The sequence below is a fragment of the Mauremys mutica genome, chromosome 25 (genome assembly GCF_020497125.1).
Source record: "Mauremys mutica isolate MM-2020 ecotype Southern chromosome 25, ASM2049712v1, whole genome shotgun sequence".
In the NCBI taxonomy this organism is placed as follows: domain Eukaryota; kingdom Metazoa; phylum Chordata; order Testudines; family Geoemydidae; genus Mauremys; species Mauremys mutica.
Genome location: NC_059096.1, coordinates 4,094,140 through 4,121,104, shown reverse-complemented (window position 1 = coordinate 4,121,104; position 26,965 = coordinate 4,094,140). Strand labels below are relative to the sequence as shown.

The 26,965-nt window shown below is 54.8% G+C and overlaps 1 protein-coding gene across 2 annotated transcripts in view; it reads right to left on the bottom strand.

The window, feature by feature from the left end:
- The window catches only part of PLXDC1 (plexin domain containing 1), a 48,372-nt gene extending 26,713 nt beyond the window's left edge, over positions 1 to 21,659 (bottom strand). For both annotated transcript variants that reach the window (XM_044999384.1, XM_044999383.1), the window contains exons 1-2: positions 21,566 to 21,659; positions 14,306 to 14,475 (exon numbers count right to left, since the gene is read on the bottom strand). In XM_044999384.1, the coding sequence (XP_044855319.1) occupies positions 14,306 to 14,475; positions 21,566 to 21,641 (246 nt within the window). In that variant the 5' untranslated portion in view covers positions 21,642 to 21,659. The remainder of the gene's footprint in view (positions 1 to 14,305; positions 14,476 to 21,565) is intronic.
- Between the last annotated feature and the right edge of the window lie 5,306 nt (positions 21,660 to 26,965).

The following is a 26,965-nucleotide window of genomic DNA, read 5'->3' as shown; positions in this document are numbered from 1 at the left end:
GCTGGAAGAAGCCTCTTGTCAGGGAGGCTGCTTCACGCTCTGTGAAACCAGAGGTGTCTTAATTTCAACTGGGAAGATGCCACTCGCCCACTCTGAGGCCATGCCAGGGGTTTCACTGATATCAGGGCATGATAGCTGGCAATGAACTAACAGTTCCCCTTTGCAGTCTCTCCTCCTCCCATCCTAGATTCCTCTTTCCCCTGTCACTCCTCCCAGCTACTTCCCCTCCCTAACGGCTCAGATGTCAGCAGCCCTGTCTCTGCCACCAAGTCTGGTCTGATATTCCCCGACAGCGCTGCTCATTGGGGACCCTACTACCGTCTTGCCCTAGCAGCTGCTGATTCCGGGGCCCATGCTTTTCTCCCCACTGTGCCATCTTTTGTGCCTGGGACTAGCCGGGCTATTAGGACAGTCTCCTCTGGGGGCAATGTAGCATCCCCTTGCGGCTACTGGGACAGGAAAGAACACGCACAAAGGCCTGGGTATCTGAGTTCCCTCGCATGACCTGTCTGCCTGGGGCCCGGTGCAGCCTGGAGTCTGGATCCCTTCATCTGGTCTGGGTTGAAGCTTAGGACAAGGCGAGCTGCCTTAAGGCTGCAGCACTCTGCTATTCCCCCCGGCACTGCTCTGCTATCACACATCACTCCTGCTATCCCAGTCCTGGGCTCTCTACAGTCCCTGTGTACTGAGTCACTATGCTACACTCACGCCTGGGGTGCTGTACTGACCACCTCACTCCTGCAGTGCAGCCTCCCACTGCTGCTCCAATCTTGTCCCCGCCACAGCTGTGCCACTGCACTCTAGTTCTGGCCTCCTGTTCTCCCTGCCCTGGGATTCCCCCAGCATCTGTCTCATAGGCATTTCTACGTGCTCAACGCTAAACTGTGGCAGCCCCTGCTATTCTAGGCCTGTTCCCCATATAGATCTGCTCACGTCCCCTAACTCTGACCTGCAGCACCTCCAACTATCCATGCCTGGGCACCCCATATGCCTGTCATCCTGCTATTTCAGCTGTCTTCACCGCCATCCCCTTTACCTTGTAACTGGGCACAACAGAGGGCTGTAGAATTTGCAAGCAGCAGAAAAGCAAAGGAAATAAAATCTGTAACTCAAAACAATTAACAGTGTCCCTGTAAATGGCAGGAGAAAACCACTCCTGACTTGAATGGTCTGGTATATTTCCCAGAGAGCCTTCTGTAGCTCTGCAAGACGTGGAGAGGAACACGGCAGAAACTCGATTAAAATCAGCTAATGCAGTTTTTCATGCTTCAGCAAAACTCCAGCAAAATGGTCTCACTTCCTTTACAAAAAACCCCAAAACCGAACAAAACCATCCTCATCATTATGTGAAACGCTCCCCTAGCCCTTTCCTTGTGAACTAGATTAGCCCTTCGTTCCTCTCCAGTGCCTGCCACCCAGCAGCTCAAAGTGATTTGTGAGCATGATCAAAGCCTCGCAGCATCCTCATCTTCATCTTACAGGTGGGGAAACTGAGGAACAGAGCAGGGAAATGATTTGCCCACAGTAGGTCAGTGACATAGCCCAGATTTGAGTTCTAACCATCATAAAACATAATCTCTCTCTGTTCCGGTAACCCACTCACCTCTGCTCTTGAGCCTGTTGAAGTCAATGGAAAGACAGGGGCCAGTTGGACACATGGTGATCTTACTGGTTTTATTACAGTAGCCCCTAGAGGTTGCTACCAAGATCAGGGCTCCACATACTGGAAGGCAGCCCCTGCCCTGAAGAGCTTACAAATAGACAAGACAGACAAAGGGTGGTAGGGGAAACTGAGGCATAGAGCAGTGGTGTGACCTGCCCAAGATCACGCAGGAGAGATACTGGCAGAATTGGGAATAGAATCCAGGTGTCCTGCCTCTAAGCCACTGCACCACACTGCTGATCTTGCCCTGCTTTTGCTAGCAATCAGGTTGTCTCGCAGCCTAGCACAGAGCAAGAGAAATGTACAGCTGCTCCTATCTAACCCCAGCACCATCACACAATGATGAAAAGCAACGTAATTAAAATATCCTAATGCAACATGCAGGTAACCTGTGGAACTCCTTGCTGCAGGATATCAGTGAGGTAAACAGTTGAGCAGGAGGAGTGGAAGTTAATGTGAATGAGAATTGCATCGGAGCAACACTAGCAAGGAGTACAGCAACCAGGGATATAAGCTCTTGGTGGATGAGATGGTTATCAGGTTGGGGAGGGAAGAATTCTCCCAGTGTGGGAGATGCTGAGGAGTTCTGAATATGACCATCACCGGAGTAATCTTAGCACAATGGGGAGCACTGTACAATTGTGGGACGAAAAATATGTCTTCCTTTGGAGCCTTTGTCAGAGACCAGACTAGATGGATTATTAGTCTGCCAGGTAACGCTTGGGATCCTAAACCTTAAAATAACCTCCACACACAGAGCCTGTTTTAGGGGCAGGCAAGCAGAATGGTTAGCTTGGGTGCCAACTTCCTGGGAGGTGGCACACTGCTGTGCCTTTTGTAGGGGGGTGGTTTTTTTGCTCTGCTGATTGGCTGCCCATTGTGTGTGTGTGTGGGGGGGGGTTGTTTTTGGCTCGACCACTCCAGGTGTAGGGGTATGCACCAAAAACATTTTCCATCCTGGCAGGCAAAATGCCTAGGGCTGGCCCTACCTGCATATGCGCACGGACACACACACACACACGGCTAGGTCATCAATGTCTATCCGCGTAGCCCACCCGATTTGCTCTGAGGGCCAGATCCCCAGCTGGCATGAATCAAGGTCGCTCCAGTGCGCTCATCACCAACTTACGTCAGCTCAGTATCTGGCCCTCAACACGCACCAGCAGATCACCCCAGCGTTCTGCAGCAGAGAGAGGGGAAAGCCGCTGCCTCAAAGGTGCCAACATTTGCTTGTCGGGTGGATTTACCCAGAGTAACTGGAAGCAGAATCCTCCTCTCGCTCACCCTCTCAGTTGGGAGACACCCTGGATTCCCCAGGCTGGATTCAGCCATTGATCCAGGACTCCGTGATCTGGTGGATGGTTTTTATCTTGACAGTGGGCCAGGAGCTAAACTGCTTGTACCAGCATGAATCCAGAGTAACCCCTACTAGCCTTAAATGCAGATTTATGCCAATGTAAACTGGGATCCCAGCCAACTTGACCATTCCTTTAAGAGGCAGCATTGTCAACAAGGTAGGGGGTAGAAAATGGCTTCCCTCTCTCTTTGGGTGGGGCAAGCTTCATGCATCTCCGTCGCCAAAATCGCTGGGCTTTGGTCTTTCACACACCACAGCACCCAGGGGACACTGTGTTCCGAGCAAGGCTGTGGAGGCGGGCGGAGGAATCCAGAGGTGACCCTGCTCCAAAGGGCTCATTTTACCCCCAGGGATGTTCGACTGCGTAAGCAGGAGGAAGGAGAAGGGGCCAAATGAGTCCTTATAGCCCCCGCTCTGCTGCCCTCATCCTTTCCAATGTGTTCCCAATAAAACTGGGAAAAAATATAAACAGCCAACATGGGGATGGGAGCTGGCAGCGGCTGTGCTGAGTTCTCAGCCATCCTCATGACCTCATCTCTGAATCATTATTATGTCCCAATCCGTCACCTTGCTTTGGTTACAGCAGGAATTAAAGAGGAGAACTTTTGGACGCACAAATAAGCAGGGGGTGAAAAAAAGGATGCGGGGAGCAGGGATGTTAAACAAAATCATAAAGCGAGGTCCTTTAAGGAGACGAGCCGCAGCTAGTAAATTTCTCCCTTATTTTGCACTGGGGTCACTGCTTTGGAAGGGGGATTATCAAGATCAGAGGCATTTTCCCCCTGCTGCTTCTCTCTGTCTGATCAAAGAGAAGAAAAGGATTGTTCTTATGGTTAAAGCTCAGGATGGGGGAAGAGGGGTTTGGTCAGGACTTGTGGGTTCTATTCCCATCTCTGCCACTAACAGTGTGGCCTTGGGCAAGTCACTTCCCCTTCTTTGTGCCTCAGTTTCTCCCTTGTTTATAACGGGAGATAACTCAGCCCCAGACTGTGCTGCAAAGCTAATTAACATTTGTCATTTAAGGGCCTTGGATGGAAGATGCTAATTTGAAAAGAAAGGAAAAACTGCAACTTTTCCATGGCTTCCGAGGATTTTTTGTTGCCACTACATGGACCAGAGCCACCTGGAACTTTACAGGGCTAGAACTCAGATCTTCCTGCTCCAAAAGCCCAAGCCTGAGCTAAAGGAGAATCTCTGCTAGCAGTACAGGGCATATGACACACAGATGGACAGTTTCTACTCTGTCCAACAGAGAGAAGTAGGGACACACACTGAGCTGGTACTGTGGGCAGAACTTCGTTTTGCGGGTGGAGTTTGAAAGAGTGCCTCTACATTTTCACTTCTAATTTGAACCTTTGGCACAGCTGTAGCCAAAACACCATGAGACTGCGCCCCCTCTCCCGAACTCCCTCTCTGGGGCAGCTTTCTGCAGGCCAACCAGGCCCTCTCTGCTGGGGACAATGCCAAGCCTAGCATGTTTGCCCCTCCTGCCAGCTCTGTTCGTGAGAAGGCAGCTTGCAGACCCCTCTCCCATGGACTCAGGCCCTTGTCACTTCAGCTGGTTGGCCAAGATTGATGTGAAAAACAACCCCGCAGATGGGAGTTCTTAACTCCTAGGCTGCTGGCATTCTATCAGCTGCATAGTGAATGCACATCAATCTTGGAACAAGCTTTAGAATGGAGGGGGGAAGGCGGGAGGGGCCCGGCAGAGAGAGAGAGAGAGATCATTCACACACAGAGGCAGAATATTACAAACACACAAGATTTTCAGTGCAGTTCTGTGTGCAAAAAAAGCACATTATGGCAGCTGCATGTTCAAATAATCAATTTGCATGCTCGGTTGTGATAATTGCAATTGAGATTATTGCAGGTGTTTTGTATTATTATTATATATATTTTTGCATATGCAGTTCTGCACTTAGCACTTGAAAGAGCACACCCCTGGTGTGTGAGAGTAGGCAGGGAGAGTGTGTGCCTGTGATCTTTCCTCTCTCTCCTGCAAGTAGAAAGCCACCCCCCTGGCTGTTTAACGCTGAGCATTGCTGAAGTGTTCAGCAGACTGAGCGATGCAAGCACAGGGCTGACTACAGGTCTGTCGCTTCTTACGCGCATTTAACATGCACGATTTCAGCTTTATGCGGTCGGCAAAAACAAAACAAAAAAAGAGAAAAATAACAATTTTAATACTGTACCTGTAGTGTGGGTGATTCTGCCCGCCATTCAACTCAATGTAATTTTGACTATTCGTGGTTTTCGCTTTACGTGCTAACCGCGGAACAGAACCCCCGCGTAAGATGAGACTCGCCTGTACTACCTGGAGCTCATAACTGCCGTCAGCTGCAACCAGGAACCTTGGGTTCTTCCCAGAAAGACAGAGACAGGATGGAAGGGAGTGGGAGAGACACAGTACAGGCATGGGGGAAGACAGACACACCAAAGCAAGAGCCATACAGCAGGAGAGATGGAGAGAGGAAAACAAAACCAGAAGGCGGGAGAGTTCAGAGGAGGAGGAGAAAAATACGTAGGAAGAGACACAGAATAAGGGCAGAAAAGGGGCCTCAGTTTCCCTGAAGGGAGCTGTAATTAGTGATCTGGGCCATGCCAATGAGACATCCACTGGCCTGCCTGCACCCCATCTTGCAGCTGGGCACTGCATGCACCCCCACACCCTGGCAAACACCAGGCCTCCTTCAAGCTCAGCCACCACTGAGTTTGGAAGGCTGTGTATTCCAGCTGGCAGTGTCCACTGCGAGATGCTGAAAGGCTGCCAGGCCCAGCCCACACTACTCTGCTCAGCTCCTGACCAGCGGCCGTGGGCAAGACTGCATGCCACAAGGAGACGCTGATGAGCTCCCCAGCCCTTGCTAATCTGTCTATGCCCTCCCCAGCCCCAATTGCCTACAGACACCATCCCGCAGCCCCAACCCACCCCACGCTGAAATTCTCACCTGGGCCTTTATCTCCTCTGTTATTATGGGCATTACAGATGTGCCTATGGGCCCCAGCTGAAATTGGGTCCCTGTTGTACTGCACATACCCAGTGAGAGACTGTCCTGGCTTCAAAGAGCTTATGGCCTGAATAGACAAGAGGTGGAACAAAGGAAGCATGTCTATCCTCATTCTACAGGTGGGGAAACGGAGGCCCAGAGCAATTAAGTGACTCTCAGCAGGAGCTTGCAGCAGAGACAGGAACAGACCCCAGGAGTCCTGAGTCTAGAACTGGGAACTGAACCTAGATCAACTATGTCTAGGCCAGTGCTTTAACCACATGACTCTCCTCCCTCTGAAAGCCTCCCAGGAAACTGCTGCCATGTTACCCAGGAGGTACCAACAAGTGCAATCACATCTCCCTCCATATTCAGGCATCCCCATGGTTCCCTCCCTGTTCATTTTCAAATGTAGCTCAGAAGTTACCCTCTCCTTTTTAAACCCTTCCATGCTGACCCTAACAATCATGCCCTGCACCTCCACACCATCCATCACCCTCTTCTGATGCAAGAGCCTTCTCCCCCGCAGCTCTTGCCTATCACAATAGGTTTGCTTGCAGTACTTTATTCAGCCACTAGGTGTCTGTGTGTTGTATAGAGATCCTAACAGTGTGTGGTCCCTGGTAAACCAGACACAAGGTTGGAACTCAAGCTGTGTATGTTTCAGTCAGAAGCTGCTTTCTTTAGTAATTGTCTCCTGTTTGGGAATATTTGTCATTCACTATATTAAGACCCTACTGACTGGAACAGCTCCTCTGCCCCTCTGTCATTTCTCCCTGTCATTTCAAATGTTATCTCAAATATTGCTCCTCCTTCAGCTACCCCTTCCTCTTTATCGGTTGCTGTCTCCCTCTCTCTCTGCTGGAATTTAATTCAGTAATTGCATTACAGAATCAAATTCCATTTGTAAGTTTATTTCCTTTTATTGCTTTCTGTTCCTCCAGAGTGCCTACTCCTCGCTTTGGGCGCTTTGACAATCACCCTAACACGCAAAACCGAGGGAAAAAAATAATTCCAACAAATACATAATCAGCTGCCTGTAAAGCGTCACAATAACATGCACCCATAATGACAGCGGCAATAATGAGAGCCCATCTGATTGCCTAGGAGCATTAACCCACCTGCTCCCCTGGGGGAACTATGCCACCCAGCCTGAAGAGCAATGTGCCAGGATCCTGGCAGACTAAGGTCAGGAGCAGAGAGTTCTGAAGCTGCTCTCCACCCCCACCCACCAACACTTCCATCAGCTCCCACAGGAACATCACCTCCAACTACGGACATACCCTACAGCACTGATTGTAACCCATTCCCTGCCCCGTGTTCCCTCTGTCCCTTGCAGAGAGAAGCCCATCTCTACATGACCTCCAAGAGGAACAGAGGCTCCATGATGTAAGGTTCACATCCATCTCTGCTGCCCAAATGTCTGATCTCATGTCAGCTCCCACCTCGCGGGGCCAGCTATAGATGGACATCCTAGTCCTGAGATTCTGCCCCTGGTCCTCCCAGTGGAGCCATAGCAACCAAGGCACTGGGAGCTGGGGATGGAGAAAAGTCCTGCCATGGACGCATCCCAAAGCCGGGGATGAGCCCAAGTGGCAGAAGGCGCATCCAGATTCCAAACCACCCGGATATTGGGTCTGGGGTCAGCCCAGCATAAAGCCAGGGGGCGATTTGCAAAATCTGGATCTGGATTTTGAAGGCTGGGGTTGTTCAGCCCCCAGGTTTAGATTCAGGGGCCCAATGCCGGTCTGAGTCCCAGCTCTGTCACAGACTCCCGGCATGACCCTGGGCAGATCACTTAGCCTCTCTGTGCCTCAGCTCCCCATCTATCCAATGGGGCGGATAGGGCAAATGCACTAGAGATTGGCAGGCTTGGCACTACAGCGATGGGGGGCAGATAAGTAGGTAAGAGCAATAGTGCAAGAAAGGCCCCTCTGGAGCTGCTCTGCCAGGCTCCTCCTCTCCAGCTGGTTATTTCAGCGCTAGAGAACAGCCCACACCCGCACCCCAGATTCAGATTGCCCAGCCTTTAAGGGGGTCAAAACCTGAGCCCGGATTTTCCGATCCAGCCCCCTCTCAGCTCAGCAGGTGCAGCTGTTTGGCTAGTCCCCCTCTGACCTTTTGGGGTTTTTTGCCTTCGGAAGCCATTTATGGGGCACCCTCCCCCCTTGCTGGCCCCATCAGCCACAAGGAGCCCAGCCCCCTGGCAGCACTGCCCTTGTAAAATCCCCCTGGGTTGTTGAAAAAACAAACAAACAAGCCAGTGGAAAATGTGAAGACAACTAAAGGTCTAATGCAAACTCCCTGTGCCCCATTAACCAGGCTTGTGACAGCTCATATATATGGGCCTCTGTCTGGCACGTGCCAGATCTGCCTTAGGGCAGTGTGTGACATGTGGGCATGCTTGGCAGAACACCCCCTCTCATGGGGGAGGCTGCAGGAGACCAGGAGCCAGGGTGGAGCATGTCGGGGGAAGTGATAAGCACATTCTGATGGGGCTAGAAAGGAAAGTCAAGATTCAGTGACTGTATGTTAGTGCAAATGCAAGGCCATGGCATGTGTGTCTCATGTCACCTGCATCACACGTGTAGCATGTGTCTTCCCTGGAGTATGGTACACAGCACCTGGGAGCCCTATGTCTCTCACATGGTGCTCAAGTACCATGCGGTGCATGGGTTTGTCCTGTGCAATATGCATGGGTCTCTCAAAGAGCCAAGGTACTACAGGGCCTCTATAGGGCAGCCCCATTGAGCTGGACCCCCTATGCACACCCAGCGCTCCCACTGATTTTACATCTCAGGATCAGGCCCCTAGAGAGGGACAGATAAGAGCTCCCAGGGGCTGAGCAAAGAAGGCAGAACAGAGCCTTTCCGCACCAGGATGGGGATCGGGGCCTTTAATGCTCAGACCCAGTACTGCTGGGGAGAGGGACATTCCACAACAGGGATCAGGCCCTTGAAATACACAGGTAGCTTGTGGATTTTTATTTCTCTTTAAACACAAAGCAAAACGCCCCCACGCCCCCCACATTATCCCGGCCTGAAAAGGCTGAGTCAGCCTGGACTCCACCAGCAGGGAAGGAGGCTGCTGCTGCTAGCTGTGGTGTTGGCTGGCAAAACAAAATAGCCTCCAATGGCTGTTTGCTGAGATAATCATCTTCAGAGATGCTGATTACTCGACAGGGGAGGGGGCCAAGATGGAGGCTAACAGGGGACGGACGTGAGGAAAAGGGTGAGAGAGACAAGGATGGAGGCGGATGCATCACAGAGAAGATTCTGATCACAACCTCCCAGCTGCTCCCAGTCTGGAAAGTTTGACAGCAGCCATTTCTCCCTCCATGACTGGGGTCGGACCTGAGAGGGTCTCCTTATTTCTCCAGCTCCTGCTCCATCTCCCCATCCCCTTCACAGGGATCCCTTCACTCATTGGGATGTAGAAGGGCTATGTGTCCATCCCACATCGGCATCAGGCAACAAGCCATCCTCTGCGACAGAGAGGGCACTGCTGGAAGGAAGTTCACCACATTGGAGTCCAACCTCAATGGAGGCAACATAGTCCAGTGCGGACAGGGTGCTGGGCTAGGAGTGAGGAGCCCTCTGTGCTAATCCCAGCCGTGCCACTGATCTAGGGGAAATCTCTGTGCCTCACTTTCCACTCTCGTCTATTACACTGTACACTCTCTGGGGCAGAAGACATATATATGCAGCATCTAGCACAATGATGCTCTGATCTTTGTCAGGGCCTCAAACATAATATGGTCGGGTATTACATAGGTGCTGTTAAATAAGGTTGTTTTCCCCCCTCTTTAGAAAGGGGTTTTGGGGATCCCCCAGAATGGGACCCACAAAAGACAAGGCACTGTCATGAGGCAGCTCAGGCTGCTGCAGTGTCTGCTAGCGCAGCACCAGGAGAGAGCCGAGCCCAGAGCTGCAGATCTATTTTTCACTGCTTTACATATTACACGCAGTGGCAGCTGAAATCTTCCAGCATGTCAGTTAAAGCCTTAAAATGAAGTGACCCGAGAGCAGAGCCCCGGCTGAAGTGTAAACAGCATGATTCCATTAACATGTGCAACACATTTTCCCTATTGATTTTAATGAATTTAAATTCTGTCTCATTTCTTGGGATGCAGCATCCACTCTAGTTCCAGTTCCACCAACACCGTGCCATCGATCCGGGCGCTGTGCCGTGCTTGGAAATCTCCCACACAATCAAGCCACAGAGCCCCTCCCTTCAGGGATACCCCCACTCCATCTCCCTAATGCCACCCCCGCCTGGAGCTGAGCCACCCCAGGCTTTGATCAGGGCATCTCTCCCCAGCCCAACAGCATCAGCCATCGGCAGGGAGACCTCGGGGGTCTTGCAGCAGTGCTGCATCTGCTGAGGGTTCAGTAGTGGGTGCTCTTCCCTCTGAGTCCGTATCAAACTGATGCCCATCACTGTTTCCTGCAGGGCAGTTAGCGATTCAGTAGGGGGTGCACTTCCCCTGGAGTCAGTGGTGCTAGCAGGTGCTGTGACTAGAGCAGAGGTAGGCAACCTATGGCCCGCGTGCCGAACGTGGCACGCGAGCTGATTTTCAGTGGCACTCACACTGCCTGGGTCCTGGCCACCGGTCTGGGGGGGCTCTGCATTTTAATTTAATTTTAAATGAAGCTTCTTAAACATTTTTAAAAACTTATTTACTTTACATACAACAATCGTTTAGTTATATATTACAGACTTATAGAAAAAGACCTTTTAAAAACGTCAAAATGTATGACTGGCACACAAAACCTTAAATTAGAGTGAATAAATGAAGACTCGGCACACCACTTCTGAAAGGTTGCCGACCCCTGGACTAGACAGAACCCAACCATCTGTGGTCATTAACGAGCCCACAACCCTTTTTGCAAGGGCAGGGATATTATCCCAGGAATCCTGCTGGCCTAAATTACCCCAAGGGGATGCGTCTTTGCCTCCTGCTCTAAATTGTACTGCGATGCTGCATGGCTGTTAAGCAGCTGCCATGTCCCACCACTGATGTGGCTGCATTTCAGTGCTGGGTGAGTGATCCCTGTATAAAAGTAGCTGCCATGCCACTCCCCTCCACCCCAGAGTTGCTTCTCAGGGATCTCTGTATAACCAGATGCCACATCTCACGCCAGAGGTGGCTGCACCTCAGCACTAAATGAGCGATCCTTGCATGAACAGCTGCCCCATCGCACCCCAGAGACGGTTGCATCTCTTGAAATGAATGAGCAATTCCTCTTTAAACAGCTGCCTTGTCTCGCTCCTCAGGCGGCTCCATCTTGGCCCCAGATGAAGTGACTTGAGCGTATCTAACCTCAATTATTCAAATGTCCTGACTATATATTTGGACCCAGGGGTCTTGGGTAACTGGGGGAATTTTCCTCATTGCTGAGGGACCTGTGACCCTGTCTCAGATAACAGGGAGCTGTGGATAATTGAAGGTCAGATAATTAAGCTCACCCTAGATGCGAGAACCTTGCAGGATCCCTGAGGATGCAACCTGCTGTAGCTACACCCTTCATTATCAGCAGCACTCCCTGCTCCAGAACACTTGAGGGGAGGGGGAGGAAATGCTGCTTCCAGCTGTGAGCTCAGCCTATGCCACCCTCCCCTTCTCTCTACTCCAGCTGTGCTCCTACCATCGCTCCCGGATCCAGCCTGCCTGCAAGCTCCTCATCCATCCCCCTCCTCCTGCCAGGGCCTTTTCCAATTTGGCTGCAGCCCGCAGCACTTGTCCAGATTAAGAAAACGCTGCCAGCCAGCTGTTAATTTGTTAAATAAAACTGTCAATCAAGGGGCTGCGGCTGCATCGGGGCAGAACCATTCTCACAAATGTGGACACAGGAGAAATTCCTTCCCCATCTCTCCCGGAGCCTCTCCTAAGGGGCAGCACACCAGCCAGCCCTCCCCACACCATCCATCACTGCCCACCCCAGCCACACATGGGGCAAGCGCTTCAGACCCCAGCTGGGTCTAGGTGCAAGGGGAGACCTTGTGTAGTTACCCCTCCCAACACACCACTTTTTTGTCCATTTTCTACTGAGATTGCAAGCTCTTTGGGGCAGGGACCTGTCCTCCGCCAGAGCCCTGCCGCCCCCGGCCCTCCAGCCATGAAAAGGTTCGTGCATGGGGGAGCAGGCTTAGAGGGGGAACCAGGGGTACTGCTACCCTGAGCCCTCCCCACAAATGCCAGGCCTGGGAAAAACCTTTGGTTCAGGCCCACCTGCAGCACTCACAAAAACAGGGCACAAGTGCCTGTGTTCTCAGGGCTGCCCCCTGCTGGCAATGGTGCCTGGCAGGGGGATCCCATTAGCACAGCAGCATCCTTCCTACCCCCAAGCCATGCAGGGGAGGTTGATGCTATCTGTGGGGGCAGGACAGGGGCCAGAGGAGCTGAGGTTGCAGTGGGGGGAGGGAGGGAGAAGAACAAGACCCCGATCCCCCCCCCCCCCCCCCAATACCACTCCTCCGGCTGTGGTCGAAAACGGGCTGGAGGGAGAGGAGTGGATTGTTCTGAGTGGCGGGGTAGATTGAGATGGAAGCAGCTCAGGGGCACTGAATTAAATGCTGACTCCTTAATTCCCCTCCACTCCTGGCAGCTGCAGAGCTGCATTGTAACCTGATTCATTTCTTTCTATTAAAGCCGAAGACTCCATGGAAGTGGGGGGCGGATGGTCAGAGCAATTGCCAGAGCAGTGAGATGCCCCCTACCCACTCCCCACACTGTGCCCACAGAGGAAATAAAGTTAACCCTTTCTAGACAGGGCTGCTCTGAGCTGGGGGGTGAGGGCTGGACTGGAAAGCCGGGGGGCTGCAGCAGTTCAGGGTGCAGGGTATCGGCAGAGCCGTGTGCAGGGAGCCCGGGGCAGAGCTAGCGAAAGACCTCCCATGTCTTTCAGCTGAACCCCAGGAGGGACACTGCGGAGGATGCCCTGGGTAAATCCGGAGGGGCCCCTCTAGGGAGCCCAGCCTCTCCGATGATGCCCATTGAAGCTCAACGGAATGAACTGTTCAGACTAAAGCAGGAAACTCAGTGCCCAACCTGCAGCATGCACAGCTGCTGCCCTCCTGCTATCTTTACCTCGGGGCGTAGCTACCCACTACCAGCTTCCTTCCCAGGACCGAAATAACCCACTGAGGCCAAACTGCAAGGGGAAACCACAGAGCCTTGGCCAGGCTGATGCAGCCAGTCGGGAAAGAGAGCGGGGCGGTCACAGAACACGTGTGCACCACGGACGTGCCCATCAGCTCAGTGCACAGGCCTGTCTGGGTGTCCCCTGTGACACTGACATGGTTCCCGTCACAGCAGGAACACGGCTGGCTCATGGCAGCTATGCCTCTGTCACCCAAACCTTGGTAGCAGGGCGGCCATTCTCTGAGCACGCCCCCCTGCCCTTTCCACTCACCCCCGGCAGGCCTGTTAAGAACTGCACACATGGTTGGGCTGGTTGAATGAGGAGTCACTAAAACAGTTCTGAACAAACCCCAGGAACCCAAAATAAAGTCCATCACCACACAGAAATCCATACTCAGCTCCGGGTCTCCTCTCACAGCCAGAGCTCTTCCGTGCCAGTCTGTTCTCACAGCCCCTCAGCCCAGCTCTTCCTACCTGGAGCTTAGCCCTCTGACACCAGCCTCGAGGCTCCCAAACGTCTAGGCCCCAACTCCATCTGGGTTTCCAAAGAGGAGCCCCCAGGTTCTTTGGGCTCAGGGTCTTCCCTGCAGGAGCCCTTCGTACACCCCACAGCCCCTCTTCACTTTCCGGCACGAACTCCTCCCCCACATTGCAGGCTCCTGCTGCTTGTTATAGGGCAATCTCCCTGCTTTCCCCCACGTGTGGCTCATTCTGCACTCGGCCCTGGCCCTTTAGGGACAAGCAGCCCTGTTACAATCTTCACGGGGCTGGATCACATGTGTGGGTGTCGCATGGAAGCTGCATGGCTCTGGTAACCTTTGCAGAGTCCCATGGCAATCACAGCAGCCTTGAGCGACTGGATCACACGCGTGACCTTCAGACAGAGCCACAAGTGTTGTGTGCGGCATTTACGCAGCTCTCGGCATGACCTGCAAACAGGTCGCGTGTGGCTCTCACGGTGTTCTCACCGCCCTCTTCAAACCGATGGCTCACTTCTGCCTCACCTGCCACTTACGTGGCATTTCAGAACACACATGAGCTATGCTAAGGTCACACAAACCAACAACCACCCACCTGCCATCAGGGCGAGAGAGCAGCTTAGTGCAGTACAACCCCCCCAAAACACTGGGCAGCAACACCCCACACCGACTCACCACAATCTGCGTCTCATTATCTGGCAGGGTGTCAATGGCCAAGCTGCCTCCTACCAGGTCCTGGCTGATGCGGGTCCCGTCAGTCTCCAGCAAACTCTCCCGAGTTTTCCGCCTCCAGCCCAGAAGCTTTGTCCCTGCTCCCGGCTCCAAGGAGCGGCCGTGGAGGTGTCCTGTGGAGCACACATGGGAAGGGGAATCAGCAGGCCTGTGGCAGAAGGAGCCAGCGAGGTAGAGAGTCTAGGTCCAGGATCAAATGCCACCTTTTACTCCAGGGCTGTAGATTCGGATCCACCCTGATGACCCAAAGGGACTGTCATGTGACCAGGAGAGATGAGTTTGGTGTCTCAGGCCAGGTCTTAGAGGACATCATCAAAGAACACCTGGGCCCAAGCTAACCCCCAGCAGGTGGGCCAGGGACTGAATGGGCTGTGGGAGGTAAATTTAAGGGCTTGGACGCCGGTGATGAGAGCAGTAGAGATGGGGCCCATTGGCAGGGTTTTGGGGAAAGGGGCTGGCGAACAGGGAGGCTTGCTCTGCCCTGTGAAGAAAGCAGTTTCAGCCTCTGAGGCTGCCACGCCAGCCCTTTTCACCAGCTCCCCCGACTACCCTCCCCCTCGCCCCCCCCAGGACACAGAGTGTAGGAGAACCCCCGGGAATGCTCAAGCCCCTAAGGGGAAGGCACTGGCTATTCACAGCAGCATTACACTACAGCCTACAAGCCACAGCCGAGATCAGGAGCCCATTGCGCCAGGCACTGCCCAGACACAGAATGAGAGACAGTCCCTGCCCCAAAGAGCCCGCAATGGGTGGGGAAGGGAAACTGAGGCAAAAAGCAGGGAAAGGACATGGCCCAGGTCACCGGCAGAGCTGGGAGGAGAACCCAGGAGTCCTGACTCCAACTTCTATGCCCTAGTCACTGGGCTACAGTGATGTAAGCCACAGTGGACTAAGAGCCACTTGAAACTGCCAGGCACCTGACCTCACCCCAGGGACCTCCCTTCAGCCAGCCCTGCCCTCAAAAGCTTTTGTGCCACCCACTGCAGCCTGGACACCCAGCCTGGGCACCTCCTGGCATGCCAGCGCTCCGCTGCCAGCTGGCATTCAGTCATGTGGTGAAGGAGGAGGAGACGTAATGGGGTCATCTGGGGAAGACCTCCCTTTGAAACCATGACAAGGTTCCAGGTCTGTGAGATCACAGAGGGAACAAGGTGGGGTGGCTGGGGCTGGTTGGGGATTTAGGGGCCTCTAAAGGATTAGTAAACCTGCCTTAGAGTGATAGACACCAGGAGCTCAATCTATTCAGTTTAACAAAGAGGTTACGAGGTGAGATCACAACCTACAAGTACCTCAGGGGTGCAATGGCGGGAGACACAAAAATTTGACAGGGGCTCTTCAGTCTAGCTGAGGAAGGTCTAACCCGAGAGGATGGCTGGCAGTTGAAGCTGGAAAGAAGGTGTAGCATTTTAACCATGAGAGTAATTAACCACTGGAACAACTTGCCAAGGTTTCTTCATCCTGGGGAATTTTTAAATCAAGGTTGGATGTTTTTCTAACCGATCTGCCCTGGGAATTATCGGAGGACGTTCGAGGGCCTGTGCTATACAGAAGGTCAAAGGAGATGATTATAAACGTTCCTTTCCGGCCTTGGAATGGCTCTTTATGGACGGGTGGAGAGCAGCGAAAAGCCAAGCCCTGGGTCAGCACAGACAGGAGCCCTGGAGGCAGCTGACGTCAGAGGGGTTATGGAGGAACAGTCTTAATAGCACAGTACTCTGGTTACCTCTGGCTCCCACAAGCCTCCTCTTTTAGTATGGAGACAGGTCAGGGATAGGGACCTGCCGGTCCAGCCCCACTCCCAGAGCAAGCAAACCCGGGGTCAGTGCCAACACCAGCGTCAGCTCCACACGGCCTTTCCAGGGTGCTGCCGATATGCAAATGAGCCAACCGTGTCATTTGCATAAAACATCCCACATGCAGCAGAACAAAAAGTGGCTCCATTAATGAGGGGCGGGGAAAGAAGGGGGCAGCTCTGCCCTGGGAGGGGCTTCCCACCTGTAGCTGCTGATCCAGCTGCAATTGAAACCAGCAGCACAGGAGATGTGATGGGGATGGCAGCAGAGCTCCCGGCTGGGCCTGGAAAGATCCCAGCTTGGCCACCTCTGCACGGGTGATCAGGAGGCTCACGTGCCCACGGGCCACGCCCTGGGCGGCTTGCTGAGCACAGGTGCCCAGGGTTGCCGTCTGTACGGCACAGGGGAGATTCTGCCCGGGGGTCCCCTGGAAAGGTGCAGGGAGGAGGGAGCCTCCCCGGCGGTGCATGGTTCCCTGCACTGCCCCTCCCCACACTGTGTAGTTGTTTATGCTGGAAAGGCTGCCTGGGCCTCTGGCTGAGTAAGCCCTTCCCCTGTCAGCCAGGGCATATGGACAGCGTGTACCGAGCCGTGGGGCCGCATGCCAGCTGGGCTTGGGGGTGGTGCAAGAGTGCAAAAGGCACTTCGGGACATTGAGTCTCGCAAAGGGCCCCACGGGTTAGCGCTCAGATCCGGGGCATGGCACAGCCAGACCCCCAATCCCTGTACACTCACACCCGATGTGTGCCACAATCAGACCCACAACAGCCCCCTGCACGCTCACACCCGTGTGCCACAACCAGACCCACAACAGCCACCTGTAAGCTCATGCACTTCTACACCCAGTGCAGAAACTCACAATCACATTAATGATACAGCCTTCGGCAAGTCCACTGCCAAAAACGATGCAAAGACAGCTGACACGCACGTGCAAACCTACACAGGACTCTGGCGCACAGGAACACAAAGCACACACAAACATTGATGCAGGCAAAACAACCCAACACATGTATATCTTTAACTCTGTTTAAAAAAAAAACTGACATGCAAAATACATACACTCAACAGCAACACACAAGACAAGACATACACACACACACCCCCTGCCAAAAGCCCACAAAACCCACCTCCTCAAAACACTGAATTCCATACAAACCCACAGACATTCACACCCACTCCTGGCCACTCAGACTTTACAGCACAGTGTAGGTGGTGTGACATGTCTTGCACAAAAGCACCCTGGGGCTGCCTGCGCGAGCAGGGTGTGTTGGCAGTTTCTCATTGGTTTCACTGGGCGCAGGATCCTTCCCGAGTCACACCCCTCTGGACAGTCCATGCCCTTGGAGCCTCTGGGCCTGGGAAGCCATTCCAGGCCTAGCAGCCCTGCTCCTGTCTCCCTGCCTCCATGGGGCAGGGATGCCGTAGGGCAGTGAGAGAGTGAGGTCAGGCAGCTAACGGACTTGCTAACGAGCTCACTGACTCCAGGCCCTGTGGGCAGGCTGGGACACTGCCCTGGCCACTTGGACGATGGCCCAAGCCGCAGCCTGTTATTCTGGGACGTGCCCCTCCCAGGGACTGGCGCAGGCTGGCTTCTCCGCGAAGCCTGCACTTAGCCGGCCACGTGAGCTCTGGGGAGAGCTGGGTCCCATGTGCCAGGGGCCCCAAGAGGTGGCCTCTATGGAGACCCAGTTTTGAATCCTGCTTCCCCTCCTTGGGCTGCCCACCCAGGCCCAAGGTTCAAATCACCAACTCCCTTCTCACAGACAGAGGCCCGACATGTTTTCATAAAGCAGAGCCTTCCCCGCGCTTTGGTTTCAATTAGGACCAGCTCTAACAAGCCTTGATTAACCGTCACATATGAGCAAGCAGCCCACGGAGGCTCCGATTTCCTCCACAAACCCCTTCTGACTGCAACATGCTCTGCTCCTTCCGCACCTAGATCTGTAAATGTCAGCAGCAGCCTGAGATGCAGCTAGTACAACGTGACTGCATATTGAGAGAGACACTCAGCCTCCCCCCAGCTCTAGGATGGGCCCTAGAGATGGGAGCCAAGAGTAGCCCCAAAAATACCCCAGCATCTTAAACAACAGGCCCCAGGTAGCCACCAGAACCCATTGCTCCCAGTTCAGCCAGGGATCTCCCATCCCATGCCCCTTCTTGCAGACAGGCTACGTGCTGGGAAGAAATTTGCCTCCACGCGGCACCTCTTATCCCAAGCCTCAGGAGGGGATTGCGTCACTTGCCACTGAAAATGCGGCCAGCTCTGGGGTGGGACGCACTAGCTGCTAAACAGGGCATGGTGGGAAGCGAGGGAAGGACCCCACCATAGAGGGATGGGAATGTCTAGGCTCACACATTGGGAATCTGGCCAGGATACCAGGCTCTCACTGCTCCCAGGAAATGCCTCTGGGCATTCAGCTTGGGCCCCCGATCCCTTAACCCAGATGCTGCACACAATCCCATGCCAGTCGCAGCGGGCACCCCCCTGCCTCCATCAGGGCCCCTCTGGGGCCTGGCTGTGATGCACAATCTGTGCTGCGTGGTGAAGGGAGGTACCCGACTCCCGCACCAAACCTCCTCCCCTCCAACCCCACCCCCCGGATCATGCTCCCCAAGCTGCACCATGTTTACTCTTCAGCGTCCAGCTCTGGATTCCTTCAAACAGCTTCCCCATCCATCAAACTGACACCTCCACCACAGACCCGCAGGAGCCTGCCCAGATACCCCCCCACACACACCCCCCTGACGCACTGGGAAGCAGGGGAGGCCTCAGGATATTTGATTGACAACTGTGTGCGCCGCCCACCCTCTGCTATTCCACTCTAGACACAGCCCTGCTGCTGCCCCTCAGAGCTGACCTGCTTCTCCTGCTCTGCCCAGAGAAATCTCAGAGTGTGACGTGGGAGAGCCCTCAGCCTCAGATATCATCAATCAGAGCTGCTCCATCCACTTCAAATGGGGTGGTGCCCATTCACACCAGCAGAGGAGCTGGCCCAAGCCCCCAGGAGCTGGGGTGGGCGGGGGGCAGTGGTGTCCTGTGACCCTTCCAGTTAGCCAGCAGTGTGGGGGTCTGATCAACCCCCCACCCCTGTACGTGTGCAATTCACCTCTGAGCCTGCCGTCTGGAGCCATGCCACCTGCCAGGCCGTCACCCCAGTGGGCCAACCCACAGCCGGATTCCCCCCAGATTTACCACTTACATCATAGCCCCGCCACCTCTGGGCTTCCTGCATCAGTTATGAATGTAAAAAAATGGCTTGAGCCCTGGCACCTCTTTCATTACGAATTAAGCATGGTTTACATTACCTTCATGCCAAGATTCCACCCGGGGGAAGAGCGGGCTCCGTCTGCTTTTGCCAGCCGGAGTGTCTGTGCCCTGCCCCAAGGGAGGTGGTGGGCATGCAACAGCCCTTGGGAACACAGAACTGTTTATGGAGGGTCCCTAACTATCAGCCTGTCAGGACCTGTCTTATTGACAGTCAGTAACTGGCCTGAAGATCTGTGGGAATGAGGTAGGTCTATCCACCGAGACGCTGCCTGAGTGCTGGGTCAGGCGTCTAAGATTCCCAGCCTCCTGGCTGATGCCTGAGAGATGCTGGCAGTTCATCAGGTCCCCCATGCAGCAGGGCCCTGGGTCTTAGCGGCTACCAGTGGAAGAGGAGGAGATGCTCCGGGTTGGATCCCAAGCTTCATTCACACACTGCTGGCTCCCCCATCCCTACGAGCCACGTCTCCCACATTCACTGGGCCGGTCACACCCATGGAGATAAGGCCAGCCCCTGAGCTGCTGTAAACGGCTACAACCCTGGCAACTTACATCTGTCAGGACCTGGCCCCTAGATTCAGTCCCGTAGCTGAGTTACACTGAATAGATCCAGGGTCTCTGGGCACATTTCTGTATGCCCATCACCGTGGTATTCAGCCACTTTTTTGGTCATGGGTGGGATCTTGCCTGTCTATTCACTCCTCTTCTCCTCTCCGTGTTTCCCCACTTTGACCCACAATTTTGCCCTCTCTGAGTGCAGAGGGCCCTTTCTGCTGCGATCAGCCATGATCTCCCTGCTGCCCTCCTTCCAGCATGTTACTCTTTACCTTGAGCTCTGGAACCCATGCTCTAGAACCTGCACCATGTTTCATAGGATCCACGCTACACCGGCTGATACCCCACTCCCATTCCCACAATTCCTGTCAGCCCTTGGAGCCTATGCACCGTTCTCCAGCATGAAGCATGATCTAGAACCCAACCGATCGCAGTGACTGCTCTAGAACCCACACTGCCACCTGTTTCCTATGCTTCGACTCAAACCAAGATCATCTGCCCAGCTCTTTGGCTCTCTCTCACTGTGGAAACACCATGCAAAACCAGGACTCTTCTGTCCAAGTTGCTGGTTACGCCATCCCCCCTTGCATCCCCCCCCAATTCCAGTTCTCTCCCAGCCGGAGAACGGAGCCCTCTGTATAAAGAGGAAAAGCCGGCACTGTGGAGACCACAGCACAGATTCCCTCAGTGCTGCCTCTTTCATAACCAGCCTCTGCTAATAACTTCACGCCAGGAAGTGGTGGGAGGCTGGGCCAAGCCACAGGACTGTCTGAGCCAAACATCCAAGGCTGGCTTGATGTCGTGTATCCCTCCATGCTGCCCGGCACTCTGAGACCTCGCTTAAAGGGCCAGACAGACAAGGATCAGGACTGTCTCCCTTTGAGAGGAGACAGATGAGAGGGGACAGGCTGAGAACCTACAACCTTGTGCCAGGCAGAGAGGGGAATAGATCATAGCAATGTAGGGCTGGAAGGGACCTCAAGAAGTCACCTGATCCATCCCCTACTTGAGTGTATCCAACCCTAACATGTGCTTGTCAAAGGGGTCCTTAAAAACCTCCCATGATGGAGATTCTCCAACTTCCCTGGGTCACCTGTTCCCGTGCCTCACTATCCAGTTAGAAAGCTGTCCTGATAGCTAACTTGAATCTCCCTGGTTGCAAACTAAGCAGATTCCGCGGGGCACCTGTACCCCCAGCCCCGCCACGCGCGGGGCACCTGTACCCCCCAGCCCCGCCACGCGCGGGGCACCTGTACCCCCCAGCCCCGCCACGCGCGGGGCACCTGTACCCCCCAGCCCCGCCACGCGCGCAGGGACGCGGGTGCACACTCCCATTTGCGCACAGTGACCCTTGTGTGCACACCGGGCCTGCCAAGTCCCACTCGGGTACATTCCCCTCCACCCACGCTCAGGGGCACCCGTGGCGGCGCTCTCCCTTCCCTGCCCCCCCTCGTCGCTCGCGCTCAGCCACACACGCCTTCCCTCGTGTGCCCGCTCACGCGCAATTTGCACCGGCACTCGTGCCCCCAACCCTCCCGTGCCCGTCCACTTCCACGCACGCCGGTGCACGCTGCCCCTTCCACGCCGTACCTGCCTCCAGCCTGCCGCGAGCCTCCCCCGCGGCCTCGCGCAGCAGGGCGAGCAGCAGGAGGGCCCCCCATCGCATCTTGGGGGGCGGGCGCGGGCTCCGGGGCGCCTCTTCCCCCCGCCCAGCCCTGGCTCCTCTCCGGCCCCCGGCACCGGCACCGGCCGCCCAGGCTCGGCAGCGCTGGGATCGGGCGAGCAGCGCCCTGTCCTGCGGCTCAGCAGCGCAGCGCCCCCGCGGACCGAACCGGGGCGGTGAGGGGGGACGGGACGCAGGCTGGGCTCGCCCGGCGGGGGACACGAGCCGCCCGGCGCTGCTGCTGCCCGTGCTGGAGCGACTGAGCCGGGGAGAGGGAGCGCTCGTGCCCCCTGCTGGCGTGTGGGTGCCATGGCTGGGGGGGGGCGAGAGCCAGAGATGGGGGTGAGATCCCTCCTGCCCCAGCTCCCCCTCCCTTCCCGCTGCTCAGCCACCCACCCCTGTGCAGCCTCTGGCACCTCCCTATCCCTCCCTTTCCTCAGCAGGACGCCTGGGTTCTGTTCCCTGCTCTGGACAGGGCAGGGGCTCTAGTGGATGGGGGACACGCTGGGAGCCAGGACAGCTGGTTTCTACCCCTGGTTCAGGGAGGAGAGTGGGGTCTCTAATGGGTGGGGGGTGCTGGGAGTCAGGACTCCTGAGTTTTGTCCCCAGCTCTGGTCAGGGCATGGGGTCTAGTGGGTTAGAGCAGGAGGGGGAGGTAGGAGCCAGGACACCTGGGTTCTCTGCGGGCTCTGGCAGGGGAGTAGGGTCTAGTGGGTTAGAGCAAGGGGAGGCCTGTGAGTCAGGACTATTGGGGTCTAGTCCCTGCCTGATGACAGGCACATCCCTTCTCCTCTCCCTGCCTCCTACTCTCTGTCCCCCAGTTGTATAACAAGGGATAGCTAACACGCCAACTTCCCAGGGCTGGGGGGCGGGGGGTGTCATTGGAAGCAATGGTGCGTGATATTTCCCCCAGCTGGAGAACAAACCAGGGTCCTTTTACACTGGCAGGGATGGTGAAAATAAAGCAATTGCCTGCTTCTTCCCCCCAGCAGATTTGCAGGGAGGAGGGAGCGCTCTGGGGAGACAGCCAGCCCCTTGGTGGGCGAGTTGGATGCTTCTGATCCAGGCAGAGGGTGTCAGAGCAGCACTGGCAGGAACAAAGCACTAGCTGATAATGCGGCAGACTGTAGTGCTGCCCCTTGGGAGCCAGGCAGTGGAACCCCCCCAGCAAACATCTATGATCTTGTTCCGTCAGCTAAACTCTCAGCTGGAAGCTCATGCACAGAACATGGGGAGAACTAGGTTCAGCTACAAATGCTGCCCGGCTCCAAAGGGAAAGGAAAGGTTATGGGGACACTGCTTTCCCCCCCTCGCCCACTCACCCTTGTTCAAGCTGGGCACGGTCAGAAGGCCTCTGTAAGCCTGAATTGAGGCAGAGGTGGGGTATGGGGGTCAGCAGTGTCAGACAGACACCCCCTCATTGCACTAGATGAATCCTCCACTGACCCTGCCAAGATGAATGGCTGATCCCTCCTGCCCCCAACCTTGCAGCCCCCTCCCTGAGACCACCTCTCCATTCAGGGCTCAGCACCATTGACAGGCATGTGCAAATTGCTCACTGCGCGGGGCCTCCCCGTGCAGGTTAGGATGGGATCTCTTCCTTGCTCCCCAGGGCCAGCAACCCCCCACCACAGCTTGGAGCAGAGTCCCAGCTGAGTTCCTCAGAGCTCTGAGGACAAGCCCCAGTTTGAAATGGGGAAGTCAGTTCCATTCAGCACAGGGGCTTTTCCTTTCCAAGGGTTGGCACTACCTGTTACCCAGCTCCTATACCCCAGCCGTCTCCCCCTGCAGGGAGGTCTTGCTCAGGAAAGTTCCTGGGAATTTCCTCCAGAGCCTGGAATGGAATTTACAAGTGATGTGTCCCCATGAGTGGCAGGCAGAATATGCTCCTGGAGGGTCTGATCTGAAAATGATCTAGAATCATAGATTAGGGTTGGAAGAACCTCAGGAGGTCATCCCCTATTCAAAGCAGGACCAATCCCAACTAAATCATCCCAGCCAGGGCTTTGTCAAGCTGGGCCTTATAAACCTCTAAGGAAGGAGATTCCACCACCTCCCTAGGGAACCCATTCCAGTGCTTCACCACCCTCCTAGTGAAATAGTTTTTCCTAATATCCAACCTAGACCTCCCCCACTGCAACTTGAGACCATTGCTCCTTGTTCTGTCATCTGCCACCACTGAGAACAGCCTAGATCCATCCTCTTTGGAACCCCCCTTCAGGTAGTTGAAGGCTGCTATCAAATCTTCTCCTCTTCAGACTAAACAAGCCCAGTTCCCTCAGCCTCTCCTTGTAAGTCATGTGCCCCAGCCCCCTAATCATTTTTGTTGCCCTCCATTGGACTCTCTCCAGTTTGTCCACATCCTTTCTGTAGTGGGGCCCAAAACTGGACACGATTCTCCAGATATGTCCTCAACGGTGCCGAATAGAGGGGAATAATCACTTTCCTCGATCTGCTGGCAATGCTCCTACTAATGCAGCCCAATATGCCATTAGCCTTCTTGGCAACAAGGGCACACTGTTGACTCATATACAGCTTCTCATCCACTGTAATCCCCAGGTCCTTTTCTGAAGAACTGACGCTTAGCCAGTCAGGCCCCAGCCTGTAGCAGTGCATGGGATTCTTCCGTCCTAAGAGCAGGACTCTGCACTTGTCCTTGTTGAACCTCATCAGATTTCTTTTGGCCCAATCCTCTAATTTGTCTAGGTCACTCTGGACCCTATCCCAACCCTCCAGCATATCTATCTCTCCCCCCAGCTTAGTGTCATCCGCGAACTTGCAGAAGGTGCAGTCCATGCCATCCTCCAGCTCATTAATGAAGATACAGTATTGAACAAAACCGGCCCCAGGACCGACCCCTGGGACACTCCGCTTGATACCAGCTGCCAACTAGACATCGAGCTGTTGGTCACTACCCATTGAGCCTGACGATCTAGCCAGCTTTCTATCCACCTTATAGTCCATTCATCCAATCCATACTTTAACTTGCTGGCAAGAATACTGTCAGAGAAACCATATCAAAAGCTTTGCTAAAGTCAAGATGTATCACATCCACCGCTTTCCCCATATCCACAGAGCCAGTTATCTCCTCCTAGAAGGCAATCAGGTTGGTCAAGCATGACTTGCCCTTGGTGAATCCATGTTGACTGTTCCTCTCCTCCAAGTGCTTCAAAATGGATTCCTTGAGGACCTGCTCCATGATTTTTCCAGGGACTGAGGTGAGGCTGACCGGTCAGCAGCCCTCGGGGAACCCGAGCAGGGCCCAGCCATCCAGATTCCACAGAGCCCAGCAAACCCTGAAGACTGAGGGCTGGACTGTGGCGCTCAGACAAACCTGACGCCCAAACCCGTAGCGCCAGCTCTGTGGGACAGGAGGCAAACCCAGCAGCGCGAGGGCTTGGGGAGAGAGACGCTCTGACAGGCTAAAGAAAGACGATGAATGGGTAGAGCCACATGGCAGATGAGCAGCAACCAGAACCCGTGCAGCAACTGATGAGGATGATTAATAACCCGGCCCTGTCTCAGCTGGATTGGGCCAAGCCCGGAGTCCCAGTGCCTTGATTAAACAAAATAATGATCCAATCCCGCAGACACCTCCCACCCCCTCCAGCGCCTGCCCCCTTCCCCCAGGAGAGGATTCAAGCTCTGGAGGGAATTAACCCTCTTTCAGCTGAGCCAGCAGCAGGTTTGAAGCCCCTGGTTCAGCAGTGAGGTGAATTTATCTCTTGCTTGTGGCGCATCAAAGTGGAACTGGAGTTCCCTGGATCTGGGACATACGGACAGGAAGCAAACCTGGGTATCCACAATTCTAATGCTCCCATCAGCCCATCCTCCTCCTCCCAGATGACTCCCTGAGGGTCTGAGAGGCTCCCTACCCATCCCTGGCCGCTCTTCCATGCATGGGGCTCTGATGACAGAACTGGATTACCTGGAACTTGCTCTGACCCAGGCAGGGATTCCCCCAGGAATTGAAATTAGAGGCAGTTTGAATTTCCAGGGGGTTGGAAAGTGACTAACGTAGCAACACTGTAACTAATTGACCACTGCGGGGGGGGGGGAGGATTCAGGGGGGGTGTACAGTCCCCCAAGGGGGGTGTAGGGAAATCCCTGGCTCAGCCAGCACATGATTGCCATTAGCTCCCCCGCAACCCAGACACCTGTCTGGTCTGCAGACAGCAAGAGGGCGTATGCAAGCCAATTGCACCATCAGACGCTCCCTTTTCATTAGCTTTGTCCATAAATCAATTCCTTTTTTTAAAAGGCAGATGAAGAATCCCTTCAATCTGAGCCGCTCTGTCATGTCACCGGCAAGGGGGCTGGCTAGTAGCCGCGACTGAGAGGGAGGGCAGGCGGGGCTGGGCCGGGATTCAGTTCAGGAGGGCTTTGCCAGGAGGTTAGGATCCAGGTCCGACCCCTCTCTCCCTAGGCTTCAGGAGTGTTTGGAACTGGACTTCTGGTTCTTCTTGTTAGTTTCGGGGCCACAGCAGGGCCAGTCCACCCACCCGATGCTCCTAGAAGCTCTGGGGGAAACTTTTACCCCCTTTTTTCATGAAGCTGATGGATTTCCACTCCCTACGGCTAAATTCAGTGCCTTGCCTAGTGACAGGTTTCAGCGCAGCAGCCGTGTCAGTCTGTATCCGCAAAAAGAACAGGAGGACTTGTGGCACCTTGTTTCCCTCTCTCTACCCCTGCCATTATTTAACGTAGTTCTTGAGCAATTAAACTTGTGAGCCCAGGATTTAGCTTCCCCCCCCCCAATTGTGTGGCAGCACGGCATCCCCCCAGTCCCTATCTGGATCCTGCTTATGGACACAGGCAACCATTGTGCGCGCACACACACACACACACACACAGAGCCGCTGCCTGCCTCACTGATTCTCCGAGCAGCACTTTGGCACAGACAGGGAGATGCTCAGAGTCCATCAGCCGAGGACCACAGGCTGGGCCATCGTCGCTGGGATATGTCCCACCCCCCAGCCTGCCCACGGAGGTGGGGGTGCCAGTGCACCAGGGAAGGAAGAGGAAAGCCCGGCCCAGTCCCAGTCCCACATGAGGGACTGGAGGGACCCAGAGCTTGAAGGGTCACTGACTGTGACACCACCCCCGGGTCGTCAGCGACAGAGCGGGGAGAGAATCTGCACGGAATGACACCTGGCTCAGCCGGGGCGGAAGCGGGGGCAGGTTGCGCCAAGCTGCAGCCTCCAGTCAGTCATCCACCCTGCACAGGCCTGGGGTGGAGGGAGCAGCAGCCAGGGCTCAGGGAAGAACTGAAGGAAGCGTTTGCTTTGCTCCTGTCTGTTAGTCTATAAGGTGCCACAGGATTCTTT